This window comes from Vipera ursinii (genome assembly GCF_947247035.1).
Source record: "Vipera ursinii genome assembly, chromosome: 5".
In the NCBI taxonomy this organism is placed as follows: Eukaryota; Metazoa; Chordata; class Lepidosauria; order Squamata; family Viperidae; genus Vipera; species Vipera ursinii.
Genome location: NC_139518.1, coordinates 37,649,193 through 37,670,698, shown reverse-complemented (window position 1 = coordinate 37,670,698; position 21,506 = coordinate 37,649,193). Strand labels below are relative to the sequence as shown.

The 21,506-nt window shown below is 37.0% G+C and overlaps 1 protein-coding gene across 1 annotated transcript; it reads right to left on the bottom strand.

Annotated features, from left to right (window-relative positions):
• Positions 1-4,088: 4,088 nt before the first annotated feature.
• NRROS (negative regulator of reactive oxygen species) lies at positions 4,089-12,286 on the bottom strand. The gene is made up of 3 exons (XM_083363546.1): positions 12,138-12,286; positions 9,500-9,608; positions 4,089-6,430 (listed from the first exon to the last, which is right to left on the bottom strand). The coding sequence occupies exons 2-3, from the start codon at positions 9,593-9,595 to the stop codon at positions 4,475-4,477; spliced, it is 2,052 nt and encodes a 683-aa protein (XP_083219672.1). The 5' UTR covers positions 9,596-9,608; positions 12,138-12,286; the 3' UTR covers positions 4,089-4,474.
• Between the last annotated feature and the right edge of the window lie 9,220 nt (positions 12,287-21,506).

The window sequence follows — 21,506 nt, the reverse complement described above, 5'->3', positions numbered from 1 at the left end:
TTAGTAGTGTTAGGCATTAATGCACAAGACTCATTTGAATGCGATAATGCAAATTAACCCATCCCATTTGTACAATAAGAAGCCTTCATTCTCATTTTCACCACAAATGGTCTGGGTACGAAATATGTGAATGTGCACAAAGTCATTATGATTGTGGTGAACGTTATGTTTTTTGTACAGCATTATGAAGAATTTGAAATCTAAGTTGTGTTCTCTTCCATTAAATACAGCTATTGTTTCTTGTAAAATATCCTCTGCTCACTGCTGAAAATAGGCTATACAGATTTCATGGAATATATTTAATTGAATTAATTGTACCATAGCATGCTTCTATAAGTAATTTCCATTAATAGTAATCTAAGACTTTAAAAGCTAACTGGGTTAGCAAAAGTATAATACTAATTATAATAGTAATACTACTTGTCCTTCTTTGCACACCACTCTTGATTTTATGATATTCTCATTAGGTAAATGTCTTTATAATTTCTGTAATATCCCACTCCTCAATTGCCATATCACACCATTAGCTATGTAATAATCTTCTCCATAGTGCTGGCTTTTGACATTCATTTATTATATCTGAACACCACCCATCTCCCAGCTATTCTGGGCAATTCACACAGGAATTGTGTGAATACAGGTGAAAAAATATAACAATAAGGACAAAGGTGCACAAGATGGTACAAAAAGCATAACACATACTCAGAGGCTGCAGTCACTCTAGTCAAAAGAAGAACCAGGACTTGAAGGCCTTCCAAAGTGCCTGTAGGTGTGAATCCTACCGTGCATTCCTCTCAGTTAAAGCTCATTCCAGTGGACAAGCATAAAGAACTATAACTTGTTTCCAAAATTTTACCCCTCTTACAAACATACATGCATAATGTACAGCAAAAGGAAGCAAAAAATGAGAAATTCAGATGAGGAATTAAATGAGATTCAAGGTACTAGTAATGGTGTTTAAAGCCCTACATGGCAGGGGTCCGGAGTACCTTAGGGAACACCTGCTGCCGGCATCAACTTCCCTCCGCCCTGTGCGTTCCCACAGAGAGGGCCTCCTCAGGGTGCCACCGGTCAGAGAATGTCGATTGGTGGCCCCCAGGGGGAGATCCTTCTCTGTGGGCACCCCGGAGCTATGGAATCAGCTACCGGTTGAGCTCCGGACGGCGCCCGATCTTCGCTCCTTTCGCCGCGAGCTAAAAACATACTTTTTTGAACAAGCTGGCCTGGCCTGATGGGGGACTGGGGAGGGTTGTTATTGTTATTTTATTGGGGTTTTAAGATGTATTTTTAGTATATGGGCATGTATTTAATTATTTTTTAACTTTTGTAATCCTGTATTTTTATTCTTGCCCTGTTCACCGCCCTGAGTCCTTCGGGAGAAGGGCGGTATAGAAATATTATTAAATTAAATTAAATTAAATGCAAGGCTAATTCTAAGCAGAACCGTACCACAAATACCAGCAAATGCACAATTTCATTTCTCTACAATGAATCTTGTTGAAGGGGCCAAAAGTGTTTTTAACCATTTAGATAATCTCCATGCCAAATCCCAAGAAGCTGCAACCATTAGATCTCAGGCGGAGATTAGTCTTGATAACTAAGAGCACAATAAGCTATAAAGTTAGAGCAAGGGGCAAGCAAATAATTATCTGCAGTGGTTCCATCTAAATGATTCAGCAGCTCCCTTCACAAATCATTTCTTATCACTTGCCTTATAGATTATATGGTTTTCAGTGGTATATTTGATTAGATCAAAGATAAAGTTCATTCCCTTTTTTTCCCTGACATCCTTCTGATTTTTGTTAGGCAATGCCAGATTCAATACGCAGAACTGAAGTTTACTCAAACTAAAGACAGCCAGTTAATCTTTCTAGATCTTGTATGTGGTAAAAAAAATTTGCACATCTGTTTTACAAGAAAAAAAAGTAGTTCAAAGTATGGTTATTCTTCTGAAGAAAAATCATTACTTTTCAGTTGCATTATTTCACAGTTACTAAGAAATGGGTAAAGTCAAGAAAAAAAACGTCATAAATTTTTCTCCTTTCCTTGTACTAGGACTTATATCTTAGTAATGGGAAGCATGACTCTCTATTTCAGAAATAAAAGATGAACTAAGATGCATCTACGCATCTTCAGGATGTGTATTCATCAGAATAAGAGTTGAGGTTTACTCAGCATGTGGTTTTCCGGCAAACAACCCTCTACCACAGGAAGGCCTCAAAAAGGAAACATAGATCCATATTTACTGAATAACTGCTTATTTGCTTTCCTCAAACAATGGCAGTTTAATTCTTTGCCACAGTACCAACTCTGCCATTATGGCACAATAGGAAAAATCTCACGGAAAACATGTACGTATACTGTAAACCTATCTGTTCTTAATTTGATAATCTTCTTAAGGCAGGCTTTACACTTCTTTGAAAATTGCTATTTTGTCAGTCAGAATTCAAGTTCTGAATTCTGAATCCATTTGGCTAAATAGATTATTGTATTTTTCAGCTGTAACAAACCTTATTAAATAAGCAGTTCTGTTATATTTTTCTTGTCTACTTTACAGTTCAGTTGCTGCAGTCATATTTATTTGATTTATATAGCCCTCTAAATCACGTACATGAATCTAGGCAGCTGACAATAAAACAGATAAAATGCACAACACATAGCAGCAAAGCATCACAAAATGATGACCAACAAAGTCAAGAGACAGCCTCTGTTGTAAACCCAGGGTCCTAGATCAAGGCCCAAAACCAAGGTTTCAGAGCTTTGTAAAAGTCAGGGTTGGGGCTAACCTAATCTCAAAGGGAATTACAGTATTTTCCAAAACATGTTTGCCAGGATAGAAAATGTTCTCTTTCTGAACACTCCCAGCTGACACTCCTTAGCTGAGGCACCCAAAGCATGCTCCTTGTGCCATACCAGGTGGAATGGGTAGAAGCAATTGGGATGGGACAGTCCCACAAGTTGCCTGGTACTAAATCGTGAAAGGATGTAAAGAAGATTAATAGTATCTTGAAATGCACCTGGGATCACACTAGGAGCCAATGGATCTCACTGAGTAGTGATGTCACACACTGAATAAATGACATCATTAACTATCTACACTGCCACTTTTTGCATCAGCTGAAGCTTCCAAATGATCTTCAAGGGCAACTCCAGCTAGAGCACATTGCCATATAGATAGTCATTCACTTACAACCATTCGCTTAGTGATTGTTTGAAGTTACAATGGCACTGAAATAAGTGACTTGTGATTGTTTTTCACTCTTATGACCATTGTAGCATTCCCATGGTTACATAATTAAAATTTGGACACTTGGCCTTTGGCATGTATTTATGACAGTTGCAGTGTCCTGAGGTCACATGAACATCTTTTGCGACCTTCTAACAAGCAAATTCAGTCTGGATTCAATTAACAACCGTGTTACTAACTTAACAATTGCAGTGATTCACTTAATAACTGTGGTGGGAAAGATCATAAAAGAGGGCAGAACTCACTTGACAACTGTTTAGCTTAGCAACAGAAATTTTGGGCTCAGTTATGGTTATAGGTTGAGGGCATGAGGGCATGAATGACCATGAGCAGGGCTCTCCAATCCAAAAATAGGCACATCTGACTCACACCCTAAAGGCAAAGGCCCTGCTATCCACAGCTGCCACCTGTTCTTCAATAAAGAGCTGTGAATTCAGGATTCACAGATTGTGCACTGGGTCTGTCTGGAGCAACACAGAACCACAAATGGAAGGTCCCTGTAATCAGGAGATGCAAAACCCCTGAGCCACACAGTCTTGCTTGGGTATAACAGAAGTCTATGGCACCCCACATCCGCCTTGCACTGAGACAGAACCTCCATGCATCATTCAGACAATCTAGGATGGAGATAGAAAACTGAGTATCATCAACATGTCTTCAGGAGCTATGCTATCAGATACATCTTCTTAATATATCATTCAACAATAGGATTGTACACTTACTTCTTGAATTGGGATTAAATCTGAGATGGAAAATCATTTAACGACAGTATCTTCTCGTTCTCAGGGGAAAAAAATTGTCTAATCAAAACACTGAAGATAGCGATAATTTTTCAAAAATTTATTTATAAATTTATAAACAACCAAAGAATAAAACTTGATCACAACATCTGAAGAAGATTAGAGTATTTTATAGACAAAGTTCCAAATTTGCCCAAGAAGCTGTAGAGTTGGATTTATTCAAATGTCATGGCTTATTCGCAATATGAATCTCTTATAAACATTTCTTTTAACCATAAAGACTTTTCTTCCTATTATTAATTTAACCCATATAGTTTTTGCTGTCTGCCACTTACATGTTTGGATATAAAATTTGGTCATATTTAGACATGCAAATCATTACTATAAGTTATGGCTTGTTAGAATTAAATCTGTGACTGCAAATGTAACCTTCTAAACCCATTATTGGGTGCTCTCAGATTAGATTGCTTCTTTCTGCCACCAAATTTCAGTATGGGCTGGGTTTCTTATGCCTCCTCTTTAGTAACTGAAGAATTTTTTCCCTGAAAATTAAGAAGACGATGATAAAAGTAAACAGCAGGGTCAAACAGGTAGGAAGAATAAGCACCAAATACAACAAAGCCATGTTAGCTGTTATCCACCTACAATCATGATGAATTGATTCAGGTATATCTGTTGCACTGATGAACCTGGATGAGTAATTACAAGTGACATCAGTAATGTCTCCAATACATATGGTTTCATGGCTTTGCAGAGTATTCCACCAACCCATTTTGCAGCAATCATAAGGATTCTCACTGAGGTAGATCACACGCAAACTCTTTCCAAGTTGCTTTTCCATGAAGTATTGAGGTAGGGTATGGAAGAAATTCATCCTGAGATCTAGAGTATAAAGTTTAAGGTTTATTAAGGATTCTGGAAAATATGCTAAACTGTTTCCAGACAGATCCAAATTTATCAGTTTCTGAAATGCAGAAAAGTCCATCTTTGTGCCTGCAGCAGAGAGGCCAGTATTCCTAAGACAGAGTATCTGAATGGATGGAGTGATATCTTTCAGAGTTCCCAAGCCACTAATAAGCAACCTAGGATTATTAGAAAGATCTAAAGATGTGAGGGAAGTCCCCTTAAAAAAATGGCAGGGCAACATGCTTAGGTTACAGCTAGACAATACAAGGTTCCTTAAGGAATTAGCATAAGTAAAAGCTACACAATCAGGGCTCGTAGCACTATATGGATAACACATTTGGATTGGGTTTTTACTGATGTCAATTGTAGTGATTTTTGTTACATAGATAAAGAATTGATGTGGCAAGCCATGTAAATTGTTGGTGCTAAGATTAAACTCTCTGAGGTTGGTTAAGCTGCCTTCAGAATCCAAATTCATCTGTAGCTTTGAAAGCAGGTTGTGGCTGAGATCCAAGTCAATGAGAGTATTTAGCATTTTTCTGTCCTCTATGTTCAGCGTCTTTAAGCAGTTGTGACTGAGGTTCAGATAAAGAAGAGAAATTAACCCCTCAAAAAAGTGGTCTGGAAAATAAGAGAACTCATTCCAGCTCATATCCAGAAATGTTAAGGAAGAGAGATTGCCATGATTGTTTTCTTTCCAAAGTTCTTGGTTGGTGATGTTAATGATATTGCCATCTAGGAATAGTAACTGAACTGAGCTGTTTGAATTATTGAAAAATTTGTCATAGAAATTCATTTGGTTGTGTGTCAGCAGCAGAGTTTGCAATTTATTTAACTTGGGCAGCAGTGGGAAGAACAGAAGCTGGTTGTAGGAAAGATCTAGTGTTTCCAGTTCAAAAGAAGCATTATTCTCTGCAGACAAGAACCATTCAATGTGATTGTTGCTAACATTTAACACCCGAAGTTGGACCAGATCGAACTGCACAATGCAAGGTATGTTGTTGTAGGCCAGGTTAAGCTGTTGCAGAGCTGGCATGTTTTCAAATGCCTCCGTCTCAATTTCAAAGATATAGTTCTGCTGTACATCCAGATATTGCAGATTGGGCAGATTTCTGAAGTGAGAATCATCTAACCTCATGATGGCATTCCTTGCTAAAGACAAGGATTCTAGAGAAGACAAATGCTGGATCAGTCTACCCATCATAAGCTCAGTAAGCTGGTTTCCAGAGAGGTCCAGTTTCTTCAAATAAGTCAAAGTCCATAAAGCAGATGCTGTTACAGAATAACTGAGAGAGAGAAAATTGTTTGATACAGTTAGCAGACTAAGATTCCTAATGCCAAGAAATGCCCCAGGTTCAATGAGTTCCAAGCCATTTGCATGCAGACTGAGGTTCTGTAGGACATGATACTGTGTGAAAGATCCATTTGAAAGAGTTTGTATAACATTGGCATCCAGGAAGAGTTCCTCTATCCCAGCAGGCAAGTCTTCTAGGACAGAACTCAGCCTCCTCCCATTGCAATCTGCACTTCTCTTTTTCTGTAGCAAGAAACATATAGGAAATGTTGAGGTCAGATACTAAAGATATGTTATATTATATCATACTACAATGACATAAACATATTTAAGTAGAATTAAATTTAGAGGAAAATATATTTAATTTGATTTCATCTGTTGAGTCCCTACATAGAGCAAATAATCCTTAATTATTTATTATATTTTTATCCTGCCTTTATTACTATTTATAAGTAACAATGTAATGAACCTATGTAATGTGACTTATGATTCTTATAGTAATAGTTAGACTTATTCAATTAATTAAATATAATACTAATAATGCAACCTCACTATAATTATCATGTATGTCAAACATAACTAAGCATAAACTGAGCTTAAGATTCTAAAAAAAATAAAGCATTTTTATATCTATGATAAAGTACCATGGAAAAATCTTATTGAACATGGTATCATCTACATATGTTGAGAACACAACTTTCAGAATTTTGAAGGTAAAGGCTGGGAAATCTGGCAGTTGCAGGGTATCTGGGAATCATGCTGAAAAAAGCCTGCCATATTATAACTTATTGTAAACTGTAAACTATATTTTAAAAGCCAAGCAACGTTGAACAATGTGGAGCCATTACTGTATTATTATTATTGATATTATTATTATTATATTAGAGAGCCAGTTTGGTCTAGGGTTAAGGCACTCGAATGGAAACCAGGAGACTGAGTTCTAGTACAGCCTTAAATATGAAAACCAAATGGGTGACTTAGCCATGGGTCTTAGCCCAACCTATCTCACAAGTTACTTATTGTTGGGAAAAGAAAAGGGAGTATTAACTATGTTTGCCCATCTTGAGTTACTTTCATAAAATATTATATATATTTGCCTTCCTGGCCTTTTGCTACTATAGTCAGTCTGCCTTCTACAATGATCATTCTTGGTTACAGTGGTGATGAAAAAATCACTTTGAAACCAGTCCTCTCATTTACAATCTTTACAAGTCTGAAAAGTAAAGGAAAGCTGAAATAAAATTATAAGCACAGTCAGTTTCACTTAGAGACTGCTTCACCTAACAATTGAGTTGTTGGTCCCAGTTATGATTGCTAAACAAGAACTATCTGAATAACCTTATTTTTATTAGTATTATGTTCCATGTGACATTTTTGTACTGATTCCACTATAGAAAAGTGTGTCCACATGCACCTTCAAGGCATGGTTTGATTGATTTTCCAGAACATTGCCTATTGTTGGACTAGATAAATTTTGTGATCTTTTCCAGTTCCATAATTCTATGATTCTTTCAGGACAAATATAGTTTATATATGAGCTGGATGAGGTGATAGTGGTCAAGAGGAAAAGTAACAGGAAGTATAAGAAAAGTACTAAGATGGAACAAATTTTGCTGCATGGCAACACTGTAACTTCAAATAATTGTATATAATGAGGTGCTACACATTTTGTGTTTTCTGCCTGGATTCAACTGGAACTGAATCCTTGTATATATGAGCTTTCAGTTGTGCCTCTGTATATGTGTGCATGTCCAAGAGGAAGTGTGGTGGTTTTATTTAGAGGATAAATATAATAGTTGTAAATATGTATTTGTTATTACATATCATAAGTAGCCCCAGGAATCATCAAATAACCATATGAAAATGCTCTGTGTGATACTACTATAGCAAATGAAATCAAATGTTGATTTGGGGAGATAATGTTCAATATAGAGCATGGCTGATTTGATAAGAATGATAGTGCGCGTGTGTTTGTGTGTTTGTATGTATGCATGTGTTGTGCATGTATCTTCTATGCCTTAACTATAAAATCTTGACACTGCATGCTTATGCAAGTAATCATGATTTGTGATTTTTTTCACATATCAATGTCTATAGCACAGTAACTCAAGGAAAACTGCTAATAAATGTGACCAGAATTCATTTTACTTTGGTGTTTTTTCAAACTTTTCCCACCTGGGACTCTTCTCAGATAGAAATCAATGACTTTGCAGACATTGTTTAATTCCATTTTCCAGTAGCATAATTATCATGGGAAAGTGACTGGAAACTATTCAGCCGTAGATTCGCCTTTTGTGCATACAGTGGTATTATATTTTCATCCTTTGCCATCCAAACCTTAGTTGAGCATATTGGGACTCTTTAAAGTACATGTAACCATCCCACCAGTAATAGGTAAGTTATAGGAACAGGAAAAAGAATGTGGGCATTGACTGATTGGCCCCATCCACATTAACTGATGAGTCTCTACTTATGAGGGTTGGCTAAACTGGGGTGGATCAGGGACCCAAGTAGTATGTTATATTAACCTACCCCTGCATTATAATATGAACACATACATTACATTTTTTAAAGAAATGTCAGATTAAAATATAGTTTTGGAAACACATTCCATTATAAGAAAGCAGGAGGAGCAGCTGCTTCTATATTGGACTAGGATGTGGAGGAAAATACAATACTTTCCCAAAGGTGTTTTTTCAAAAGGCAACTGGACTTCGTTTTTCCTCAAAGACATTTCGCCTCTCATCCAAGAAGCCTCTTCAGTTGTATAAATCAGTTACAAAAATCCTTCCGTTCTCTACCATTCAGTCAGAACTGGAGAAGCTTCTTGGATGAGGAGTGAAATGTCTTCAAGGAAAAACAAACAAAGTCCAGTTGTCTTTTGAAAAACCACCTTTGGGACAAGCATGACTGGGATGACTGAGAATCTCCATAGATAATGATGGATCTATGTATCTAAAAGAAATAGGGAATCAGATGCCTTTCAGATTTTGTTGAAATAAACAACAGCCAGAGCGTGACAGACTCTCTATCCCTACCTTAAATCATCTTTCCCCTTTCTGTGCCCTACCCTAAAATATAAAATTCAAATTCATAAAGAAACTAATTGTACTTTTAAAGAACATCTACAAAATGAAAAGATAAATAAAACAGTTGATGTTAGGGTAATTTTTGGATTCTTGTTGGCATTTAAATCAAACTCTTGGAACTAATATGCTGCTGCAGCCACTACCATTTAAATAAATGATTTCTCCTCTTCCCATTTTTTTTTCAAGAAATCCCAAAGTTATTTCACGTTTGCAGAAGACTCACCAGTTTGCAAATACTATGATAGGTTGTGGGTTTTGTTGCCCATCCTGTATCCAGAAAAGCTATGCATATGGAGATAATCACAGCAATTAATGCCATTTCAACAGGACTCCTGCAAAGAGAGAAAAATTAAAATAATAAAATAAAATTAGGAGATTTGGATTGTCTTTTCTTATTTATAGAATTAGGTTGCCCACTAGAAAGCATCATTTCCAAATTTTGTTATTCAAGCAAAAGGAGTATTCATGTTCATACCTGTTTCCTTACAAATATTTCCTAGTTTTTCATTGTGAATATTTTTTTCTTTGCAAAATACATGCCAGCTCCCATAGACACCCCTAAAATTCTGCTTTGGATTGAATTCACATTTGGGGTACACATGTAAGATATTTAATATAAAATGTGAGGACATATTCATTTATTTGATTTATAACCCATCTTTTTTGTAGAACTGAAGGTGGCATACATGATGCTCCCTCCTCCTATTTTCCCCACAAAAGCAACCCAGTGAGGTAGTCTGGACTAAGACACAGTGGCTGCCCCAAATCACTCAACCACAGTAATTTCTGTGCCTTAGAATTTGCAGTCTCCTGGTTTCTAATCCAGCACCTTAACCACTACATCAGACTAGCTCTCTTATGGGTTTTAAGAATTAAGGGAGGTTTGAAAAAGACTCTCCTTTTCAGTACTGATCTACATAAGCCTCCCCTAATATAGGCAATGTCCTTATGGGTGGATTTTAATATCCACAACTCTGTAGCCACTGTCACCATTGCTCATGTTCCTGGGTGTTGAAGTTTATATATATTTGGATGGCTGGTCTACATACAGGCAGTTCTCAACTTACAACCATTCATTTAGTGGCTGTTAGAAGTTACAATGGCACTGAAAAAAGTGGCTTATGACCATTTTTCACACTTACAACCATTGTAGCATCCCCATGGTCACATGATTAAAATTGAGACGCTTGGCAGTTGGCATGTATTTATGATGGCTGCAGTGTCCCAGGATCATGTGATCACCTTTTGATATCTTCTGACAAGAGATGTCAATGGGGAAGCCTGATTCACTTAACAGCTGTGTTACTAACTTAACAACTGCAGTGATTCACTTAACAATTGTGGCAAAAAAGGTTGTAAAATGGGGCAAAACTCACTTAACAACTGTGAAATTTTGGGCTCAATTGCTGTTGTAAGATGAGGACTATCTGGACTTGCTTATTTTATGTTATTGGCACTTCTGATGAAACAGATTTGTAAAATCTTTTTGCTGACAGTAAATGTGGGGAATACACTTAGAGTAATAACTGAAAAAATCTACCTCTGCATGACATTTTTAGCCGAAATATAGGTGAGATTTATAATAAGATTAAATTTGTTCCTTTCACTGAAATATGTCTGTAGAGACAGAGCTTTGTTTCCTGGAGGAGGCCCGGGGGGAAATTAACAATTTTTCCTCTGTCATTTCTTAAAAGTCCCCTATTTCTTTTTTTAGCCATAAAGAGGGAAAATGATAAGAGAACAATCAGGTCACATTGAACATTTGAATCAAGTTATTTATGGGACTATTCAAATGGGGTGAAAGAACTCACTGCAATCATACTTGATATTAAATTAAGGTTTTCACAACCACGATTTGTTGGACGTGACATGATGGCCTGGTTTGCAATAAGCTGAGGATCTCCTATCTTTTTCAGCTACAGAACACTGAAATGTTGAGAACATGTGGTGGTTCTTTCATAAAAAGACTCCTTAAAAGCCCTTTCCATTCACAAAATAACTTCTGCGAAGTGCATGATCAATTATAGATCATCAATTTATTAGCGTGACACCTGCCTCTTCACAAGATGCTACCAACTGAACCAGCCTCCATATGTGGTTTTTCTAGGCTGGTGGGTTTTTCCTTTCTGTTAATGGCCTGCTAAGTAAACTCCCATCCTGACTGTTTGATGCTTTTATTCTTGGCCATTGTATTTGTTTGTTTGAATTATATATATTCTCATCCTTCATTTAGGGGTTCAATGTAATGTCGTTGTGCTTCCTCTTTCTGTTTTTCCACCCAATGACATCATGAGATAGGTTGGGCTGAAAGTAGGTGACTGGCCCAAGGTTTTTACTTTAGACTTTAACTGCCATGTGTCTTGTCTTCCTCAATTAATTCTTCTACATTTGATTCTTGTAAATTACTCAGTGAAGATCCCACTTTAGAATAAATCTGACTTTCTCAATTCTCAAGAACAATTCAGGGATCCATATATTATTCTTAGTAAATGCAAACTTATCATGAAATAGAATACAAAATTTGTAGGGTAGATATTAGGAATGAATTAGGGAACTCTAGGGAAATGTGTTAAATTATCACAATCATGGAATTTTTTTCTGACTGCAAATGATTTGTTGTTGTTGTTAGCTGCGAAGTCGTGTCCGACTCATCGTGACCCTATGGACAACATTCCTCCAGGCCTTCCTGTCTTCTACCATCTTCTGGAGTCCATTTAAGCTCACGCCTACTGCTTCAGTGACTCCATCCAGCCACCTCAATACTTTAGAATGTATCATAATGTAGCACATTGTTTTTAGTTGTTATTGGAAAGCCCTGTGTAAAGTGAAAAGTTAAGATAAATTATGCAGGATTAACTCACCGTTTGGAGCAACGTATTCAACTCTGGGAGGTTCATTCTGTACCAACACTTGTCTTGTTACCTCACAGTATTTCTGAAAAAGATAATGATAATACAATTAGCTGTTTGCAGTCACTTAAGATCAGATTAATATAGATTTTGCGGAAGGAACTAACGGAAACTACAGTCACATGGATCCCAAAGCAAGTTGCAATTTGCTTCACTCAACCTCCCCCACCCAAGCTCAGCAGTTGCACATGAAATGTTTGTGCGTATGCAAGTCACTTGAAAATGAGAAGGAACTAAGATGAAGGGAAATGAAAGGAAGGAAATTGTAAGGGGTAACTTTGAAGCTATTACTTGAATTTTCACTGATTCTAGTCACATCAGAGCTCAGGGTTTTTGAAATCTCAACAGCAATGAAGATTCCTGGTACGACCTAAAGATTAATAAATTAATATTAAGAAGTAATGTTATTGACTATTTCTAGTTTCGCACTATAGGATTGCTATCACTTTCTGCAAACTAAAGCTATGTTAGATTACAAATATGTACTTCAAGTATGTCAACTACAATTCCCATTAGATATATCAGCCTACAGATGCATCAATTACTTGTCAGATAAATTGGATTAAGGTACTTGTCATCTTCCAGCTGAGATAACTATGCTGGCTGGGAATGATTAGCACAAAATTCTGGAGAACGCAAAAAAGGCAGTCAAGTTCAAGAAGGCCAGAATACTCTAGTCTTAGTAGAAGGCTCATATGAATAATACATCTGTGATAATTAACTGATGGGAAATAACATCTAGTACATTTTATAATTGACCGTAAGGCACTGCTATTTCTATTTGGTTCGGAATCAATTTCTGTAAAATATGAGGGCAAAATTTTGCTACAGTTCCAAGAAACCTATTAGATGATATTTTCTGGAGATTGTGATACTTTAGCACAAAATGAACTGCTTATAATTATAATGCCATACAGCAATGTAATAGCTATATGTATCTGTTTGTCTCTTTCTCTAAGCCCATAAATCATTCCTTATTTTTCAATGGCTACATTTGCATGCTGAATTAAGCTACAATTTGCTCAATTAGCTACACAATCATATTAAACCATAAATTGTGATTTAGACACCAAAATAACTGGATAGCATAATATAGTAATTAAAACCAAATGAAATGAATTAAGATATTGAATTTTTTTATAATGCCAGAACTATAAAAATCATTGTTTTTATGAAAACTAATTTTATCAAAATATTATTTCCTGAGTCACACTGATTTTATTGATTTTATTTTATTTAAAAAATTAATATGCTTCCCCACACAGCTCTCTTGCATACAAACTCTGGACAGCTGACAATGATCCAATATAATAAAACCTCTATAAACCAAACAGAAAGCCAAAATTTTAAAAATCATTATACATTAACCAAGGCACCATATAACAAACCACATCAATATTAAGCTCAACTATCATCCTGGGCCCACCCTCTGATAGTGGAGGAGACAAACAAGGTCTTCACAGCTTTGCAGAAGATCAGGAGGCTTCAGAATTTTGCAGAGGTGTGTGTGTATGTTTATGCTGTTCCATAGAACAAGCATTGTGATTCTTCAGTCCCACAAGATTACATAGTTATCAAACAAATTTGCTCTGTCAGATTGGGTGAGATTGGCAGAGAACCTTAGAGATAGTGGTCCAACAAGTAAGCTGGCCCTATGGCATGCAAGGCTTCAGAAGTTATAACAGCACCTTGATTGCACTCATAAGCATATTGGAAACCAGTGCAACTCATGCAAAAGTGGTGTAACCTGGGCAAGCCTCAGTGTGTGCAAAACTGAGTATGCCACTACATTTTGGACCAAGTGAAGTTTAGAATTTCTATTGAGAATGATACAAACAGATTTTTAAATATTTTCCCATCAAAAATATATTTTAAAGTGCTGCATCTGCTGGTTTTTCCAATTACAAGTTTTTAATTGTTAACCACTGGGTGAACCCTAATACTTCTCAGTCAACATCAGCCAGATATTACCCTTCAAAAGTGTTTGACTACCAACTTCATTAAACTCCTACCAGTTCATGCTATTGGAAATTTGGCAATTAGAAGCCCAAGATTATTATGCAACATAATTTCCTGAATGTCACTCACCTAAGCACTGCAAGTCTTGAAATTCATGTGGTACGTTTAAAGAGAACTAGTATGTCTATGGAGATTCTCAATCATCCAGATCAAAGTTATCCCAAAGATGCTTTTTCACGAAGCAACTGGATTTTATTTTTTTTAAGATGTTTTGCTTCTCATTCAAAAAGCTTCCTCAGTTCTGGCTGGATGGTGGGAAAGGGAAAGCTTTATATGCCTGCAGACAGCTATTCATTTGCATTCTTTTAGCAAGTCATTAAAGCTACCTGGAGGCTTATCTTTGTCTTAAGGGTCACCTGAGTAGTGCAAATGGGTGTGGAGCCTTCCTGGAACTGTTGAACTGACTGTGTTGCAAACTGGAGCTAGAGAATAGATGATGATAATGATGTCGGATCCCTCCCCCTCTGTTGAGAGGGGGCTGTTCAATTTTGACATAGATGGCCTCTTTGAAAGAGGGGTCAAAGAATACTGTTCTTCAGATTCCAGCCAGCCACATTCTCCTTAACACATTCGCCTAATTACCACAAATTTTGGTTTAATTTCCACCAATTACCTAACTTTTTATTGTTAATGAGATTTCTAATCAAATAAGTATATCCTGGAGAAAACACTGATCTGAGACAACAATTTTAAATTAACCTTAATGTAAAGACGATTACTGACATTTGCTGCAACAGTTTTGTTCCTCTTAAATTTTCTAGTGAAAAGAGCAGTTGAAAATTGTTTCAAAAACAATTAAAACAGGAAGTTTAAAACAAAAATAGAGAAACTTGAGGAAATATGGAGTTTTCCATTATATGTATTACATTAATCATAAAAAGGTCCAGAACTGCTTATTTAGGGCTGTTTAAATTTAAATTCTGATCACAATATTAAATTACAGTTCAGGAAAACGCGAAAGGGCAGCCCATGGATTACATTCATCCCATTTGCACCCTATTAAATTTTGCAGTATGATTTCCCTCCTTTTCTCCCTTCAGAAAAAGGGGAAAGATAAAAGATTTCCTCTCTTAAAATCCTTCTGTCAAGGGCAGGAAATCAGGAAGTCCAAGCAGTTCAAATGAATACAGGTAGTCGTCAAGTTACAATTGAGCCCCAAATTTATGTTGCTAAGTGAAACATTTGTTAAGTGAGTTTTGCCCTGTTTTACAACTTTTCTTGCCACAGTTGTTAAGTGAATCATTGCATTTGCTAAATTAGTAACACGGTTGTTAAGTGAATCTAAATTCCCCATTGACTTAGTTTGTCAGAAGGTCACAAAAGCTGATCACATGACCCCAGGACAAACCATCATAAATATAAACCGATTGTCAAGCATCTGAATTTTGATCATGTGACCATGGGGATGCTGCAATGGTCGTAAATGTGAAAAACAGTCATAGGTCACTTTTTCAGTGCCATTGTAATTTTGAACGTTCACTAAATGAACGGTTGTAAGTCGAACACTACCTGTATAAAGGTTTATTGCAGGCTTAAGCTCTTTACAAGAATCTGAATTACTAATGGTCAAAGCAAATTGACTGTGATAAAAATCAATGGAATTTAAGGCGGGCTGAACTTAAATCTCTTGTGGGTGCGAAGGGCCTCAAAACTGATAATATGTTTGACCCTTCCCTCGGGCTCAGCCTGGTAATCTCTTACACCATCAGAACCCCAATATTTGTAACTGTCATTCTCTGGTTTTCAAAATGTAGGCAGTAGTCAGAGCATATAAATTTCTAGATATGTATCTAAGTGTTAATGAATTACTCTGAGAACTGATAACTATCTTTCCCAAATGTTACAATAGTGAAGTTTCAGTGGCCTCCACATTTACATACTAATATTTTCATATTACTGTATTTTCTAAATACCGTCAAAGCAAATTTAAAAAATGAAATTGGGCAGATGTGGGCATAGATTAATCAGAAATTTGAAAGGAGAATACTTAAATATACCTACTGAAATATATAATCCCTAACATACATTTTACCTTTCAATCTTCTACAATCCTTTCTCAGTGTGGTATTTCTAGGAAGGAGGCATGCAATTTGTTGATATGATACACAACAAATTTGATTTTTATTTGGTAGTGATGCTCAGTACAAACAGCACTGAAAAAACAGTTATACTGTAGGTAGGAATCTTCTGTCCCTTCTAAATGGTGAAGGATCCAACACTGATCTTCGAGGACAAGAACTCTATGCATAAGCTGCAGAGAGTAGCTGATTCCCTCCCAGCACCCTTCTCCCTTCAGTTCAGAATGGTTATCCTTCATTCCCAAATAAGGTGGAAATTGTGCAATGCTCCTTAGTGTAAATGTGTTTGAATGGCGTGTATGATATAGATTCTCCACCTAGTATATTTTCCCTCTTTCCTGTGGCAGTAAGTCCCCAAGTTTTTCTTTGTTGTGGCAAGAGTCTTTAAGTTTCTGCCTACTTCTATAGCTGAACACTGGATCACTTATTAAAAAGTTCCCCCATTTTTCCTTCACTTTCTCTTCCCTTTGCCTTTCTCACTGAAACAACTGTGCTACGACCTTTCTCATTAAATAATGTGCTACATTCTTTTGGGAGAAGCTGTTTGTTATTCATCCTCCCCCCAAAAACCAAGTTATTTCCCATGATGGGAGATGGGAGCCAGAAAAGGCTTATTTTTCAATCATGGCTACTTTACTTAGGAACACTCTCCCTTTAGAAGCTAGGGTGGCTCCGGTGGTGATTGCCTTCTGGAGGATTGTGAAGACTGTATTTTTCCAGAGGACCTTTAGGTACTGGTTAAGTCCTTCTGGAAGCAGATTATATTTGTTAATTAAAGTATTAATGGAATATTTTATTTAATGACATTTATTTTGGTCTGATATTGTATTTTTTTTTAAAAAAAAGTAAAAAAAAACTTATGACATTCTCGTACTTAGAACTCTTGTAGCATCCCTAGAGTGACATAATCAAAATGTGAGTGCTTGGCAACCGGCATATATTTTTGATGGTTGCAATCTCCCGGGGTCACATTATCACCTTCTGCTACCTTCCCAACTGGCCTCCAATTGCTGGCTGCTGGAGAGAATTTTTTGTGGTCTTTTTGTTTTGTTCCTAGCTTTTTTATTGTCTGTTTTGAATGGTGTATAAGCATGGTTTAATCTCTGCATATTGATAGGTTATTTATCTGAATGCCAAGTTTCCAAGAATTCCATAGCTTTGGGGGATTGAGTTTGGTCTAGGATGCTCAGTTTCCCAGCTGAAACTACGGTTGAGTCTGTCCATGAGTTGTAAGATTAAGTTTTCATTGTGACTTGACTGCTATTGTAAGCTATGTATATACTGTATACTATATGAGACTATATATACTGCATACAGTAAGCTCCTGCATGTATACAGAGAGCAAATCCCACCTTTCTAGCACTGATATTATCTAGTTGGATAATGAAATGTCTGAAAGCAAGCAACTAAGTTCAGAGAGCATCAAGGATTCCATAGTTTAATCCTAAACTACATATATACAACCGAAAAGGTGCCATGCTTTTTTTCTGTAAAGTCTGAAGCATTTCTGAATCATTTTGGAAGAGTGCAGAACCTTAGCCATTATATTTCAAAATTGATAATAATCAAGTACATTTGGCATAAGCTTAGTTTTAACTATTTCTCCATTAAAAATTGCTAAAAGATGCCACTTCCCACATATCTGAAAGCGTTTGCTTACTGTACTTACAATATATTGTTCTATATTTGTGACTTATGCTGGCTTTAGTGTGATATACTGCTGTCCCCTGCTGTTAGAAATTTAAGAGGACTTCTTCACAGTATTCAGAACAGAAAAAAAGCAATTTGAGTGTAAAGAGATGTTAAAAACAATTATTCTCCTAGCAACATACAAACAATCACAATTTTATTTATTTATTTAATTAATTAAATTTTTATACTGCCCTATTCCCGAAGGACTCAGGGCGGTTTACAGGGCAGCATAAAATACAATATAAAAATAGTATAAATTAAAATAGATTACCGTAAATTACTTAAGCCCAACAATTAAAACAATATTAAAAGCTAAAACCCCTTCAGTCCAGGCCTGATAGATAAAAAAACCAGGTTTTCAGGTCCCGGCGAAATGAACGCAGATCGGGGGCGGTCCGAAGTTCCACCGGTAAATCATTCCAAAGGGCAGGCGCGCCCACAGAGAATGCCCTCCCCCTGGGGATCACCCGCCGGCACTCCTTAACCACCAGCACCCTGAGAAGGCCCTCCCTGTGGGAGCACACAGGACAATGGGAAGTTGATGCCGGCAGCAGGTGTTCCCTTAGATAATCCGGACCCAAGCCATTTAGAGCTTTATAGGTCATTACCAGCACCTTGAATCTCACCCGGAGGGCAACCAGAAGCCAATGCAGCTCACGGAGAAGAGGTGTTACACGGGAGTATCGGGAAACTTCCATAACAACTCGCGCGGCTGCATTCTGCACCAGTTGAAGCCTCCGCGTGGTCCTCAAGGGCAGCCCCATGTAGAGCGTTGCAGTAGTCTAGCCGGGAGGTCACGAGCGCATGGGTGACTGTGCATAGGGCATCTAGGTCCAGATAGGGCCGCAACTGGCGCACCAGACGAAGCTGGGCAAAAGCCCCCCTGGTCATGGCTCCTATATGGTCTTTGAAATTGAGCCGCGAATCCAAGAGGACGCCCAAGTTGCGAGCCCTATCGACAGGGGGTAACATCTCACCCCCCCATCATTAATGATGGAACAACCTGGTTAACCTGAGATGCCGGTATGCACAGCCACTCAGTCTTGGCAGGATTGAGACGAAGCCTGTTTCTCCCCATCCAAAATCTTGTTCAATTGCTAGTTTCTATCTTTGTATTGTTACTTTCTCTGATTCAAAAGCTTCAGAAATAGCCTATTCAGTTTTCTTTGAAAGATCATTGCTAAATTTATTTTCCAACAAGCTTAGCATAGAGTAAGCAGGCATTCCAGTAAGCTGATATGTCCACCACTAACTCTGCCAACTAGAATTCTGCGCTTACTTTTTAAAGTATTTTTCTAACTTGTACCATCAACAGAAGAATGTTACTTTTGTAACATTAAATACGTTTTATTATATTTGGAATATTTGCAGGTATTCTGAAAACAGAACAGTTCCCAAGTGAATTACATTTACTGTCATTTATTTTCACTAATGAAACAATATTATTTGATATCAGATTGGGCAATCCATGCCTCCCAGCACAGGCTGTATCTCCAGAAAATGGCCATGAGTTTCAGACAAAATAAGTGCCTTAAGCAATGCAGACTTAAAGCTATCATAAAATTCTTTAAAATACCCCTCCCCCCAAAAAACAAACCCAACCTCATCATAAAAAGTCTGAAATTTTCAATACCACCTATTTCATTGATAGCAGTGTCAACTCCCATTCCTCTAAGGGTTGGCACAAAGGAGGATGTTGTAGTTTCCAGACTGAAAAGATTACCTATACCTTTATCAAATCATGCATGAACAATTTTTAGGGTAGCCAATTTTGTGGGTCTAATGAAACAGATCAAAAGCATAAGTGGGCAGGACAACATATGAAATCAGTGTCAGTAATAACTAAAAATTCATGAATGCATCTGCTTATACAACTTTAGCAAGCGTCTCGGGGGTGTCAAACTCACTGCGTCACATGACATTTTGTGACTTTTTTCCCCTTGCCAGAGCTGGGGTGGGCGCAGCTTCTGCGTGACACATCCGGCCCATGGGCCGGCAGTTTGACACCCCTGGTCTAGCTAATCTCTGAAGCAAAACAGATGCAGATAGTCCATAACTTACAACCATTTGCTTAGTGACCATTCAGTTAAGTGGCACTCCACCATTCCTCATATTTACAACTGTCAGGGAGCAAGGGGGGGGGACAGCACTAGAATAATTATGGTTTTGAATTTAATCCTAAGCTTTGCTTTGATTGGTCAATATTAAGCTAAATTTTGCAAGACAGTGATGAACTTAACTAATGTAAACTCAGCCTTCCATCCTTCAGAGATCGGTAAAATGAGGATCCAGATTGTTGGGGGTAATATGCTGACTCTATAAACCGCTTAAAGAGGGCTGTAAAGCACTGTGAAGCGGTATATAAGTCTAACAGCTATTGCTGTTAGGTACGCACTGCCTTGAGTTACTTTTAAAGTAAAAATGGCAGGATAAAAATTGAATAAATACATAATATACCAAACATCATGGACTTGCTCTATTCATGTACTCAGCTAAAAAAACACAATACACAAAACTAATATTTTCATATTTTAACAATTTATTTCAATATTTTGTACAGCTTGAAATTGGTCTTCAGGTAATAAGTTATAAGAATTCTATATACATAGGTTAATAATTCCTTGAGACAGATGGGAACAATTTGCAAAAGTATTATGCAACATGTATCAGAAAGTAGGAAAGACCTATATTAATAGGGAAGAGGTTTCTTCTAAGAATGTGCAAAACTCAGATTTGGAATAGAGTTTCGGAGAACTTTACCACGTCCATTTTTGCACATCCCTGAAACCTTAGAAAATCCCTTACTACTATTCTTAGGACCAGTTTTTTTATACAGGATAGATTATTCTTTGTACATAAGAACAGAGAAAAATCTATCCAAGACTGCACTGAGACTGTTAACTTAATGGAAGTTTTATTTTTATGCCATCCCATGCCAGAGTTTTACTTACCATAGTGATGCATTTTATAGCACTGTATAAATAAACTGTTTCTGGAAATCTCATATTATTCCCACTTTATTCATGATGTCTTAGTAGCACATGTTAAAAGGCATTTCATAGCCTTGTTCTGACTTTGCTGTAGAAACATGCCAAGAATGAACTTGTTCTATTCAGTGACATACTACATATATAGAACAAACATTTTAAGAACATTAATCCACGCATGCTGCTTTCAAAAACAGCTTAGTGGTATCTAAGCATGAATGGATAAATCCAGAAGGGAGCCAAACCCAAATAGTTCAGAACATGCAAACACTGAATTCTCTTAATAAAGTCTTTCTCCTTTCTCCTTTTAAAATTTCCTTTTCTGGTTTTTCCTAAATTGTCAGTAGCTTATGAGGATGGGGAGTCTCTTCTTAATTAGCCTAATACTATCACCATAGCTGTCTTGTGCCTTTACTAAAAAAAAAGGGGCTGATAAAATGAGACATATTCCAACAATTAACGAAGTATTACTTCCTTTTGTCACAGAGCTTTATTTGCCAAGGTGAAGGACAGATAGCAAATAGTAACCTAGCAAAGAAAAACAA

What these genes read in the sequence shown, in the direction of transcription:
- NRROS (XM_083363546.1), bottom strand. Translation starts at nt 9,595, where the DNA reads ATGGCATTAATTGCTGTGATTATCTCCATATGCATAGCTTTTCTGGAT. An exon ending in ATCATAGTATTTGCAAACTG is followed by an intron (nt 6,431 to 9,499) that starts GTGAGTCTTCTG and finishes TTCTTGCTACAG; the next exon opens with AAAAAGAGAAGTGCAGATTG.